Source organism: Centroberyx gerrardi, chromosome 15 (assembly GCF_048128805.1).
Source record: "Centroberyx gerrardi isolate f3 chromosome 15, fCenGer3.hap1.cur.20231027, whole genome shotgun sequence".
Taxonomy (NCBI): domain Eukaryota; kingdom Metazoa; phylum Chordata; class Actinopteri; order Beryciformes; family Berycidae; genus Centroberyx; species Centroberyx gerrardi.
The window spans coordinates 28,436,751-28,450,920 of record NC_136011.1 but is presented as its reverse complement, the minus strand read 5'-3'; the positions used below and the strand labels follow the sequence as shown (position 1 = coordinate 28,450,920).

General features: G+C 41.9%; 2 protein-coding genes across 2 annotated transcripts in view; both read left to right on the top strand.

Annotated features, from left to right (window-relative positions):
* The window catches only part of LOC139917832 (TBC1 domain family member 12-like), a 32,266-nt gene extending 22,425 nt beyond the window's left edge, over positions 1-9,841 (top strand). The window contains exons 3-13 of the mRNA XM_078288775.1: positions 1,074-1,195; positions 2,088-2,170; positions 2,935-3,052; positions 3,309-3,415; positions 4,486-4,569; positions 5,052-5,146; positions 5,444-5,515; positions 6,251-6,379; positions 6,804-6,913; positions 7,459-7,717; positions 8,615-9,841. Coding sequence (XP_078144901.1) covers positions 1,074-1,195; positions 2,088-2,170; positions 2,935-3,052; positions 3,309-3,415; positions 4,486-4,569; positions 5,052-5,146; positions 5,444-5,515; positions 6,251-6,379; positions 6,804-6,913; positions 7,459-7,717; positions 8,615-8,686 — 1,251 coding nt within the window. The 3' untranslated portion in view covers positions 8,687-9,841. The remainder of the gene's footprint in view (positions 1-1,073; positions 1,196-2,087; positions 2,171-2,934; positions 3,053-3,308; positions 3,416-4,485; positions 4,570-5,051; positions 5,147-5,443; positions 5,516-6,250; positions 6,380-6,803; positions 6,914-7,458; positions 7,718-8,614) is intronic.
* slc22a15 (solute carrier family 22 member 15) overlaps positions 1-14,170 on the top strand; it is a 438,052-nt gene that overhangs the window by 39,205 nt on the left and 384,677 nt on the right. The window lies entirely within an intron of this gene.

Sequence of the window (14,170 nt, the reverse complement as noted above, 5' to 3'; positions counted from 1 at the left end):
GAGCTACAACTACACACTCTCTGCTTTATATTCTCCCTGCATACATTATGAAGTTCAGAGTCCAACTAGAAATCCAACATTTTCCCCAAATGTCTCTTTGGCTCTGGGAATCACCTTCCCCCCTGTTCCTCGCAGTCAACGCTTCCTGGTTGAACGCGAGGCTCCGGCACTCCGGTATTTTCATTGGCTACACAAGAATGTCAATCAGCGACCCCAGTCACAGAGAGATGACGTCACCACGAGCAGCATTTTAGTTTTGTGCCGCTGTATTGAACCTCCTGTCAGGAGAAGACCAGTCAGCTGAGTTTGTGGTTTTAATGCAGATGTCAGTTTGGACTCTGTCTGCCTCAGTTTGTGCTGACATCAGATCACAGAGATGAACCTTTACAGAAGCTGTTTACAGCAGTTAGATGTGTTAGCATGTTGCTAGTAGGCTGTGGGAAAAGCTTCTTTGTTTGATTCTGATTGGTCATCTGCTTCCTTTGCTTTCTCTCTGCCCCTTTTACTTGAAATGGAAAGGGAGATTTAACAGGGTTTCTCTATGAAGCCTGGTAGAGGTTGGAGTCTGAACACAGACTGTAAAACAGATGGAGTAGTGAGTGTGACGTCACCCGCTGTCTTCTGAAGGGCCGTTTTGAAGCCTGGAGATTGGGTTTACAATCGCCGCCATGTTGACCACATTTTTTCGCCATTTTTTGGAGCCGGAGCAGCCAAAGCGAAGCTGTGGGTCGTCCACAGAGCCGCAGCTCTGCCTGCTATTGGTCCATAATTAACGACCCGTCAATCACTAGTTGATCACTAGTCACCGTTTTATAACCGTTATAACCACATTAGAAGAAGTGAAATTAGCTACTGAGGCAAAAACCTCAGTTTCTTGTGGAAAAAGTATATTGACTTGGAAGTTGGGTTGTGGTCCGTTGACTTCATGGAGTCGGGCGGTTTGGAGTCTTTTTGGAGCCGGACATTAGAGGAACTGCTGCTGCTGCCACTTCCGTATTGGCTTCAGACTTCACCCGTGGTTTCTGCCGCTCTATTCCAACAAGCCTCTTCTCTTCTTCTTCTCTCCACAGGAGGAGGAGGTGCAGGACCCGGCGGTGTCCCCCGGCCCGCAGCGCCCCCCGGCTGCAGGCAGGAGGAAGAACCTGGAGTTCGAGCCTCTCTCCACCACCGCTCTCATACTGGAGGACCGGCCGCCGTGAGTCGCTTCAGCCTGATATACTGAGCTGATGCTTCCTGTTTACTATGAATCAGACACGGGCCAGTCAGTGACGTCCACCTCTGATATGATGCAGTTTGATTGATCATATATTTATTGTAGAATTGATCAATACTACACTGGTTGTCTATGGGAAGACCTTAACCTGAACTGATTCTGAGACATTAGATTTCACACAAGTACACATGAATCTAAATGCTGTTTCAGAGGCTTTTCCACCCTGATAAGAACAATATTCTTGGGGGAAACATTGGATACTTGGAGTTTTTGGCACGAAAATTATCAAATTTAAAGATATTGAATATCAGCTATCGGCAGCTTCAGTCCAAAAATATCAATATCGGCCTTCCAAAACCCATATCAGTTGAACAGAACCACAGAAAACATCATCTCCCATAGTGCATTTCTCCAACATTGCTGTAATATTGAAGGACAGGTCAATCACACAAAACAGCATCTCCCACAATGCATCAGTACCATAACAAAAACAACATTTTGAATGAAAGGCAGGTGGTACTTTGTGTTCCTGAGAGCTTGGCATGATTTTAGCGCTCAGAATGGCGAGTGCTAGAAGTTAAAGATATTTCAACTTTTAATAATAATAATAATAAAAGAGTCCTGCATTTCAAACAGGTTGTTAGTAGTCGCTTAGCAACAACGAGCATGTGTTAAGTGATGCTAGCTAAAAAGAGATGCTGAGTCAGTCTGGATAAACGCCTGAAATATAAAAATGTAAAATGACTGTGCGTGTGCGTCTGTCTGTCTGCCATCTCTCTCTCTCTCTCTCTCTCTCTCTCTCTGCCTGTCTGTCTTCTCTCTCTCTCTGCCTGTCTGTCTTCTCTCTCTCTCTGCCTGTCTGTCTGTCTGTCAGGAACCTGCCAGCCAAATCCCTGGAGGAAACCCAGAGACACAAACTGGAGTATGAGGAGATGGTGGCAGGAGCCAAGAGGAGAGGTACACACACACACACACACACACACACACACACACACACACACAGTTGCTCTAGTGTCAGTTGTAAGCAGTGTACAAAGTTAACTTCTTGGCTCACCTGCTGATCAACAAAAACAAAATTACCTGCCACGAATAATGTAATAATTAATGTGCATTTTTTGTAGAAAAATTTCACCCTACCTGTTTACAATGCCATCGTGTAGAAGGTCCCGTTTAAAACAATCATTGAAGAGATTTAGAGCAGATTTAGTTTTAATTTAAAACCTGCCCATTAACAGCCAATGTTTTTGTCTTTATCTTCATTTTTCCTCTCCAGTGGCCTCTCCAGCTGTGTGTTGCCGCATGGGAACGACATAAAGTTTCCATTAACATTAGGTGGACAATTTAGACGCTATTGCTTTGTGTAGAGCGTCAACGTAACAGGCAGCCAATCAGGAGCCTGTTTGATACAGAGCTGTTGTTCTGCCTTGATTTGATTGGCTCATGGTCAGAGAGAGTGTACGGTGGCCAGCAGGGACAAAGTTTGAGATCAGGCAAAGGCCAAAGACTGAATATAATGAAGCGTTTAAATGTTACTGTCTAAAACTTACCAGCCAAAGACTAATTTTACTCACTGATTTGGCACTTGGTGGGTGTTTTTTTGGATCCTGATCGTAAGTTACTCTGGGTAAGAGTGTATATAAATATGCTGCCATCTCTCTCTCTCTCTCTCTCTCTCTCTCTCTCTCTCTCTCTCTCTCTCCCTCTCTCCCTCTGTCTATCAGAGTTGAAGGAAGCCCAGAAGAAGAAGCGTCAGATGAAGGAGAGGTTCAGGCAGGAGGAGAGTATCTCCCACGCCATGGTGATCTGGAACAACGACATCCTGCCGCACTGGGACACCGTGTACGTCTGCATGGCTCTGTGTGTGTGTGTGTGTGTGTGTGTGTGTGTGTGTGTGTGTGTGTGTGTGTGTGTGAGAGAGAGAGAGAGACAGTTCACTGCGCACTAAGCCATAAGCACTGCAACTCTTTCATTCTCGTTATTCATTGAGTTTAACATTTTTACCAGTGACCGGTGATGTGTGTGTGTGAACTCGTTTACGAGTGATAAATGAGTAATAGAGGTGTGTGTGTGTGTGTGTGTGTGTGTGTGTGTGCAGGAAGGCGACGCGACGGGTGAGGGAGCTGTGGTGGCAGGGTCTTCCTCCCAGCGTCAGAGGAAGAGTGTGGAGCCTGGCCATCGGCAACGAGCTCAACATCACACCAGGTACACACACACACACACACACACACTGACCCCAACAATACACCGATATATACACACACACAGTGCTACAGAACCCATTAATCACACAGACACACACACACACTGCCAGCTAAGACTTTTCTATTAAATTCTGTGTTCTTTTCTATTCTAAACATCAATTTTGCAGGTAAATTTGTTGATTTTCTCATCCACCAGCCACTGTTGTTTGGTAGATGAAATATAGTAAACCAGCACACACACACACACACACACACATGCACACACTGTTACGACCCCGGCTCGGAGGGAGGTAACATAAAGGGACACTGACAACAAAATGAAGTTGCAAAAAGGAATTATTATGAACCAACCAACGCACTTTTTACTAACTTACATGCTTTAAAATTTTGTGATCTAGTTGATCTTAAAACTGCACAGATAATGTACAAAGCACAAAATAACTTACTTCCTAACAGTATTCAGAGGTTGTTTGAAATTAGAGAGAGCCAGTATGAACTTAGGGGAATAGGTATGTTTAAAAAAAACAAGGGTTACTGTCTGGGTGCTGTGACCTCTGACCTTTGGCCTCCTTGCTATTGGTTGCTTGTAACGTTGGTGATCTAGGAATTGAAGCTTATTCTACTGTTGACCTTATTCTAAGCTGGAGTATCAGAGAAATGGCAAACAAATGTAAAATGGTTACATGTATCTGCATCCCTCTGTCATTTTTGTGTCATATTTTAAAGCTAAAGCCTGATCTATCTTTTGTATTTCTGTGTCCTACTATGGAGCTGTATAATCCTAAGAAGTCACATCTGATTTGTGTCTGAAATACTTAATCTTAATATATTTGTATCTTTTCTACAGAGCTATGAGATCCTCATGTCCAGAAAGATAGAGAATGACTGTCACGTCTGATTTGTGTTTTATTTCAGAGCTAATACCTAATCTTTATATATTTGTATGTTTTCTACAGAGCTGTGTGAGATCCCCCAGTCGAAAACGATGCAGAATGGCTGTTGTTTCTGTCTTGTGTTGTGTGTCAGAGCGAATATCTAATCTGTCTTCATGTGTTTGTATCTTTTCTACAGAGCTGTATGAGATCTTCCTGTCCAGAGCCAAGGAGAAGTGGAGGAGTTACAGTGAAACCAGTTCAGTCAACGACAGCGAGAGCGGTACGACATGACAGGAACCGACACCCACAGCAAATCAAATCACTTAATTAGATAATTCATTTCTCAGCATGAATTTCCAGGTCTGAATTGAGCCCTCCACTTTTAAACCGAGGCACTTCAAATGTAGGAAATCCCCCAAAAAATTACAATAATTTATTTTTACAAAATTAAAAAAATACATGTTAGTTGTGAGAATACAAATCGTCGTTATAATGTCACCTCACTCCCATCAAAACAGTAGTTTCAACACTTTATTTAACCTTTATTGTACCAGAATCAAAACAAACTGAATGAACAATAACTCTACATCATGTGAATTAAATAAAGACTAAGTAGCGTAAATCTTTGTGTGAATGTGTGTGAAGCATCGCTGAAAAATAGCTTAGTGCTCAGTCTTAAAGGTTATAAAATAGATAAACATCCGAGGTGAATAATCAGTGAAATGTCCCTTTAAACGCGTCTCCTGTGTGTTTTGCTGTCAGACTGCGGAGCGTCTCTGGCTGACAGAGAGTCCAGTCTGGATCTCATTAAACTGGACATCTCCAGAACCTTCCCCTCCCTCTTCATCTTCCAGAAGGTAACTGTGTGTGTGTGTGTGTGTGTGTGTGTGTGTACATGTACAGAAAGAGAGGGAGTGCATTTGTATTCATAGTGAAATCTGTTGCGGTATTTAATCTTCTGTATGGTCTCTCTCTCTCTATCCCTATCTCCTCTTTTCATCTTTTTCTCTCTATTCCTCAATCCATCCTCCCTCTGTTTTTTCCTTTCCCTTTCTTCCTCTCTCTCTCTCTCTCTCTCTCTCTCTCTCTCTCTGTCTATCCCTCCTTCCTTCATTCCTTCATTCCTTCCTTCCTTGTCTCCTTCCTCCCTGCAGGGCGGTCCCTACCACGATCTCCTCCACAGTGTATTAGGAGCTTATACCTGCTACAGGCCTGACATTGGCTATGTGAGTCACACACACACCCACACACACACACACACACACACACACACTCCACATGCACACATTATGGAAGATAAACAACAGAAAATAAATTGTGTTCCCTTGGCGGATCCAAATATCAATCCACGTTTCGTCTAAAGTTATTTGTTTTTCCTCTCATGTTTATCTCAATATATTGACGTATGAGCAGATGAAAAAAAATTGCCAGGATCCTTTAACATATATATATATTATATTGAGACAGTTATAATGAATAAATAAAGTACAGACACACATAAGAGAATGTGTGCGTATTAAAAAGTCGGACATTTAACTTGAATAAAGTTGCAGACAGCCGGTCATGAGCCTTTCACATGTTTTTTCAAGTGTGAAATTGGTTTTATATTTCATTCTACCTGGCAAATGGGCTTAAAAAGTCTTCTATTGAGCTTGAAAGTCACCTCTCCACTCTCTCTCAGTTGCACACACACACACACACACACACACACACACACACACACATACACACACACACACACACACACACACACACTACAACATGATTTGGATCTGTGTTGAAACAAACACTGTAAATCACACCTCTATTTCTAAACTGGATTTCAGCTTTTAAACGGAATAGCATCTCCTCGTCACACACACACACACACATTACATTAGCAGAGTTGTCCAGGGTCGGTGTGTGTGTGTGTATCAGGCTGACCTGGGGTGTGTGTGTGTGTGTGTTTGGTGTGTTTTCAGGTGCAGGGCATGTCGTTCATCGCTGCTGTGCTGATCCTGAACCTGGAGGAGGCCGACGCCTTCATCACCTTCGCCAACCTGCTCAATAAACCCTGTCAGATGGCCTTCTTCAGAGTGGACCACGAGCTGGTACACACACACACACACACACACACACACACACACACACAGGCATACAGGCATGTAAACACAGGCATACAAACATAAGCACACACAGCGACACAGGCACATAGACGCACACATACATACTCATACATACACACAGAAATAGTCATACAGGTACACACACACACGTATGCGCATATATTTATACATAGACAGGACACACACATGCATACACACACACACAGAGAACACACATTCACTTAGACACATAGATACCCACACAACTGCATGTGGGCACACACACAGTCACTAACTAACTTAATTATTTGATTGTAAGTTGCTTGTCTATTTACCGTGGGGAACAGCCTCGTCTGATGGTCTCTCTATCCTTCTCTCTCTTTCTTTTTCTCTCATCCCCCCCCGCCCCCCTCTCCCCTCTCCCCATCAGATGTTGAAGTATTTTGCAGCCTTCGAGGTTTTCTTCGAGGAGAACCTGCCTCGTCTCTTCAGCCACTTCCTGACCAACAACCTGACCCCCGACCTCTATCTGATCGACTGGTGAGTCGCAGCAGAGAAAACGCCTGACTAAGACGATCCAGTCTTTCCCGTAAATTAACAGTAAATTTCTGTTTTGGATTAATTTCGGTGCCGTGATGCACGAAGCTGCCGGTTCTCGCTGAGTTTTCAAATCAAGACTTAATGCTGCCAAGCGCATATATCACACACTACCAGTCACCTGACTGAATGTTCTGTGTTTTTCATTCTCTTAAAGCCATTCTGATCTAAAGGCTTCTGCTTAAATGCTTGAAATGAGTTTCTTAGACAAATATAAATAGTGAAGTTGATCCTATGTATGAATTTCTTTCCAAAGCCTTTGCCTTTCCATCAAGGCAAAGAATCTAAAATATAAGATAGTTTTGATTTGTTTAACACTTTTTTGGTCACTGCATAATTCCATTTGTGTTATTTCATAGTTTCGATGTCTTTATTGTTATTCTAAAATGTGGAAAATAGTAAAAATAAAGAAAAATGTGGTGTGTTCAAACTTTTGACGTGCAGTGTACAGACATATTTCACATATATGTTTGCCTCTCTCTGTGCAGGATCTTCACTCTGTACAGTAAGTCTCTCCCTCTGGACGTCGCCTGTCGGGTGTGGGACGTCTTCTGCCGGGACGGGGAGGAGAGTTTGTTCCGGACCGGTCTGGGGATCCTGCGTCTGTACGAGGACGTCCTGCTGCAGATGGACTTCATCCACATCGCCCAGTTCCTCACGCGGCTGCCGGAGGACCTGCCGGCGCACACGCTCTTCACCTCCATGGCCAACACACACATGATCAGCAGAAACCGGCGCTGGGCACAGGTCAGGGTTCGACCGGGACGTCCTGAGGGTTTCGGAGGAGTGGAGGATTTAGTTACAGTATTATTAGTTACATTAGAGCAGAGTTAGTGTACTACTGGCTAAATGTTTATATTCTGAATCACTGAAGACTTAGTGCTGCGTCGGTAGTTAGAAATTCTCACAGCTAATGTAATTTGAATGATATTTTAAAATGCTTTCTAGCTAGTTAGCGTAGAACATTAGCAACTGTAAGTGCAGCTTTACATGTCAAATGGATGTTAACTATTTACCATACAGGTGTTTTGATAGATTTGAGGCCTTGCGATGCTGAAAACTGAACTTCAGTGTATTTTGATGATGGTAGTGTTTACAGTGTATGCCGCCATGTTGACGCGACGTCTGATAACTACATCTTGGAAACTTCGGGGGTTGAGAAATCTGAGTTTCCCACTTGATTGAATTCTGATTTGAAGAGCCGTGCCGTTGTGTGTTTCCTACTAGGAAGTCAGAATTTCCCACTTTTCCGACATCTCTGGAATGCAGCATAACACTGACTGAGCTGCTGTTCGAAGGACTCACAGCTGTGATAGCTACATGTTTTACATATGTTCGAACTAAAGAAAAATTTGTATTTTTATTACAATATGTTATAAAATTTTGAGAAAAAGTCATAGTCATATTTGAAAAACTTTTTATTTTATTTTTATATGTGCATGGATTTCTTCAAGAATGTATACACAAACTTTATATGGACTGGGGAGATAATCTTAGTGATAAAACCATGCTAACCCTAGCCTAGCTTACTGCCTACTGTCACATTTACAGCATTCACATAGATTTTTTTTTTTTTTTTTTGTATTATACTTACAAACGAGATGCAATGAATCTAATGTTCATTTATTCTCTGTTTTCCATCAGGTGTTTTCTGCATTGATGAAGGATGGAAATAAAGAGACGGACAAAAGCAGCAGCCCAGCCTTGAGAAGCTAACACTAGCTAACCTGGAAGCCATCTTGCTCGGAACTAATGTTAAACGGCTAGCTGCGAAGGTTGAAGCTAATGCTAGCCCGCCATGAACTTCAAAGGTAACGCGAGCCGGCCATGTTGGTGTTGAAGCTGACATCAGAGGCTAGCTGTGGAGCTTGAAGCTACATAGCCTGAAGCTAAAGTTGGCAAGCCTTGAAGTTTAAAATCTCAGTAGAGAGGCTAGCTATGAAGCTTGAAGCAAACGCAAGCCAGCCATGAAGGGTGAAGCTAATGTGAAAGCTAGCTGGTTTCCAGACGCTCCAGACCCCAGGAGCAGTGCTGGACCCGCAGGGCGAGGCGAGCGTTAACCTGGACCTGCTGCTAGCTTGGCGGAGGAGCGAGAAGATGCTCCAGAGTTTCTTAACATGTGGGTCGGGACCAGGGCGGGACACCAAAGTGGTTGATTCCAAAATTCAACAGCTGTTTCCAGTATTTCACCAGACAAATTACTTTTTGGAAGTGTTTCGATATTTTACCAGCCAACTAGATTTCTAGACTAGAACAGGACTTCTACATGATGTGGTGTGTTACTCCATCAGCTGGGAGGGCAGACGGACTGACAGCCAATCAAAACTGACCAGCATTTGGCTGATGGTAATTTCCCCTGGCTGGGACACAAACTGGGTCGCAGACCAGTTTCTGGTGGGTCCACATGACTAGAGCACTAGTCTATTTCATTAGACCGGGTCTTATGGGTGAGACGAAATTACTGCATTAGATTTGGGTCTTAGACTTAAAGGTTTAAGAGCCGCTGCCCCAGACAGAGAGTCTGTGCTCAGCTTTTCGGCACTAATAGAGCATCAAGTCCAGTATAATTCTCATAGACTCCAACTCTAATTACGGTGCTAACGTTTTTCTAAAGGTTTCAAAATTGACCTTTGCGGTTTAATTATTATGTAGATCCTTGTGGTTTGGATTTCACAATATTATCCTTTGTGTGTTAAGCTGCTTGTACGAAGCCCCGGATCCAACATGAATGGGAACCTGCGCTAGCATGGCTGATGCTTGTATACCGGCTGTAGCTAATGAGCTAGCCTTCCACTTAACCTCCCGATTAAGTCCTAGCTTTTTTTTTATTGCCATCCGTAAGCATTAAAATAGATATATGGGACGTTTGAGTGGGACTGGATCCCAAATACAAAAATGTGGACAGGATTATAGTCTGAGGAAGTCGATATTGTGCAAATTCATCTTGACCTCTGAATCTGTTGGGCATTTTGTACAATGTAGTATCGCTAATCATTACCAAGGAATAAAAAAAAGTATGATCGGTGATTCTTATCAATTATGAGAAGACTAATGGCTAAAATTGTAATCGGAGAAACCTTTATTCATTTAGTAACATGTTGTCAGGTGAAAATCTTGTAACTTCAAATCTGGTGATTTTTATGTTTTTATGGGAATCAAAGTGTTCCATGGCTCACTGTAGACTGAGAAGATGTCGTGACCTTTGGGCTCAAGAAGCCTTTTCTAAATGTGTTGAATAATTTAAACAAAATTCCATGTTCATCAATCTAAAATTAAGACTGTTTTCCTTTAGGTTCTGAAAAGTTGGCGTTGAAGATGTTAATTTTTCAGATTATTTTTCCGAGAATTTGGTTGGGCGTGGCACAGGCGCGTCACAACATGGCATTAGCATTAGCAACTGTGGGCACTTGATCACAGATCAGGCCAAGATCAGGATGAAATGAAAGATTTTAAGTTTATCATCCACCGGCTGCAGTGATGGATGGATGCATCAATTCATAAAGTCGCGTTCAGTATTTTACCAGATGAATTTTAGAGGTTTTATAGTAGACGAGTCCCTGGTAGAGTAGATAAACCTGTCAGCTCTCAGCTGGTGTCTGGTGGTCTGGTTTCTCCCCCGGTCTGTTTGCTCTGACCTCACTGTTCACTACAGTCGACCTGTAACTTACATTTTGGGACAGTGAATGAATTTTGGCCTTTTCTGCTGGTGATTCATCTCCAGTGTGACGTGGATTTTATATCAAAAGATGAAGAGGAGCTAAAAGAAAAGAGTGTCAGCTTTTGATAATGGGTCTGTACAGGCCCGTGGATGTTGTTTGGGTCAAAGTAATACATAAAAATAATTTGGAAACAAACAAAGTGAAGCAAGAAGATAGTAAACCGAGGAGATATTTGTTCTGTAAATGTGCAGTAGGACCACCGCAGCTTTCAAACAGACTTCCTGGGATCCAGTTTTCCTCTCACAGCTCTTTATATACTACATCAAAAACATTTTGGCTTTCAGAGATGCAAACCTCGCTCCTAAAACTACACAGGGCTTCAAACTGAATTAAAGGGGCATTAAGTAATCTATTACCTTTATTTACCTTTATTTACCTCTTTAAGGAGCTGATCTCTTTCTGGTTCAGCCCTTCCCTTGAGCCACAGTGCTTGAAATTAACATGAATAACAACAATAATAATAATAATACTTTACTTATATAGCACTTTTCGAAACAAAAGTGCTTCAAACATACAGATCAAAACAAAAGGTGATAAAAAAAACACCAAGTTCATCAGATAAAATGTCAGATAAAACAAGTTTACATTCACAAATACAAGAGAGTAGAGTGATTATAAAAATAATAAATAATATAAATCTACACTACCAGTCAAAAGTGTGGACACACCGCATCTTTCTTTATTTTTACTATTTTCCACATTTCAGAATAAAAGACATCAAAACTATGAAATAACACAAATGGAATTATGCAGCGACCAAAAAAAGTGTTAAATCAAAACTATCTTATATTTTAGATTCTTTGCCTTGATGGAAAGGCAAAGGCTTTGGAAAGAAATTCATACATAGGATCAACTTCACTATTTATATTTGTCTAAGAAACTCATTTCAAGCATTTAAGCAGAAACCTTTAGATCAGAATGGCTTTAAGAGAATGAAAAACACAGAACATTTATAATTACATTATCTCTTATCGCTCCAGTAAAACGATGACAGCAGCAGCAAAGACCAAGTTCTCCTCCCTGTCCTGATATTTACACCCTGACTGTACGCTATCAGTAATTAATTGGTGATTATTGTGTGTGTGTGTGTGTGTGTGTGCGTTCAGGTCTCCAGGCCGGTCAGTGCTTTACCTCCATCTTCTCCTCTCACTTTCTGTTCTAACACTCCTTTGGTTTTGCATACACACACTATACATGTAAGCTTCATCTCCATCTCATCCCTACCTCTCCATGTCCACACACACACACACACACACTACTGATGAAGACTTTCCTAGACAAACTCTCACACTACACACACACACACACACACACATAAAAGCAAATGAGTGGGCCTTAATGTGGACCAAGCAGCCAGTCTGTAGTGTTGTGTCAGTGTTGCCTCTCTGTACTTTAATCTGACTGCAGTCTTTCTGTGAACCTGTTGGTTGTTAAGGCAGAAAACTCACCGGGGGGCGATGAGCAAACCTGGATAGATAGAAGAAGAGAAGGAGGGAGTTGAGGTAGTAAAGAGGAAGAAGAAGAAGAAGAAGAGGGAAAGCTGGAGAGGAAAGGGGATTTTGTTTATTTACTTTGCACAGATTTTTAAAGAGGTGATCCACAAGATTCTCGTTTGTTTTTAGCCTCCATCTTTGTCCCTCAGCCTCACTGTGGTGTTTCTGCACCGCTCTTCCCACAGATCACCTGTCAATCAAACAGTGTGTGGGCGGAGCTTGGATTTTCTTGTCGATGCAGTTTGAGTTTCTCTTCTCTCTGTCTGTTCAGCCATGGTGGCTATCGCTGCTCATGCTAACTACCCAGTTCTTCTTCTTCTGTTGATTCCTTTCCCAGGAAAGAGCTGCCAGGTTGAGATAGAGGGAAGATTTTAACATTTAGGTTTTAAGGTTGCTTCTTCTCCTCTGGTGAGTTTCTCTGCATCACACTAGTGTCAAACCAAACGACTCCATGACTTAACTGGTAACTCGTAAACCTGTGTGTGTGTGTGTGTGTGTGTGTGTGTGTGTGTACAAGTCAACATTCAGGTCAAAGTTGGCGAATCCGTTGGCAGCAGTGTTGCGTCGGGGCGGAGCTCGGCATCCGTATGCGTTTGTACAGAATGTGTGTTTTACGTGTCCTTGTTTGTATGAACACACAGTCGGCCATGTTCACAAAATGGCTTCGAGTAGAGGCTTGGATTCAGTGAAAGTTCTTATTTTACTACAAAATAAGCACAAAAACCTGCCAACTTGTATTTGTACTGCAAAAAAAACACTTTTTTTTGCAGTAAAAGTACAAGTTGGCTCGCTGAATGTTGCTTTACAGTTTTTTTTAAAACATTAAAACAGAGTATTGTTGGTGGAGATCAGGTATTCCCACACACTGGCTCTGCTATCTTTTATTGAGAATACACATAAAATGATTCAGTCTTGTGACTTTTCTCAGGTATTTAGGAATTTATCTGAGGAAGGCAGCAAGACAAACGTTTTCTCAATAAAAAAGGTTTTAATTAATTGAAAGTAAGCAAAGTTTCTTCTCATTTTCTTGATCATACATTCTTAAAACCCTGTCCTGAAATACAGCAGGATGTACTGAGCACTAGTTAACGCACACTGTGAGAGACGGTCCCGTAACAAAAAGGTGACCGACCTGCTCACTCACTCCAAGTCCGTCTGGATTAGCTAAACGCCTAAAAAAAATGTTGTTTTTCCTCACATCACATCCATGTGTTGAGTCAGAAACAATACAGCGTTTGTAAGAGTGTGGAAAATGACCAATATTATGTTCCAAAGTAGTGAAAACTCCCTCTGTCTGGTTCTCCTAAACAAACTCTTTTTCATTCAACACAAAACATTAAAACTCCTCCAGTGGATCCATGTGCTTGTAGTGCTGATACAGGATCAGTATTTCATAACGAATCACATCTGTCATCTGAACTCAGCACTTTGTGAACATGGTCTGTTGTGTTTTGCAGGTACACTAATTAATTATCCCGAGTGCAGTGACGCTCAGTAATGAACTCCAGTTATAAACAGACACACAGACTCGTCCTGATCCAGTTTACATCCGATGGTTTTTAGTCTGTGACAGAAGTCTGGTCTCCTGACGCAAACCAGACTCTTGTCATGTAACTGAGTGAAGTCAGAGCTGCTGCATGGGATTCTGGGAAAGAGAGTCAGAGGCGAGAAAGTTGATTTTTGTTCACTTTTTAAAATCAAAACTCCTCAGAAATAATGTGTGGTTTTCAGCACATCCGTGGGTTTGGGAGCAACGCATAATTGACCTGTTGCTTTTCAATATATACTGTAAATAGCCATTGTGGGAAAATTTTGCCATCAGTCAAAAACACATGATTTTGTCCTCAAAAACAGCTGTTTAATTGACTCTTAACTTTAATAGCAGCCTAAGTATTTTACTTTAATGTCAGCAAACATTTTTAAAAGTAGGTGTCATTCATTTCCAAATAATCACAGTTAGTGTTCGACTGATATGGGTTTTTGAAGGC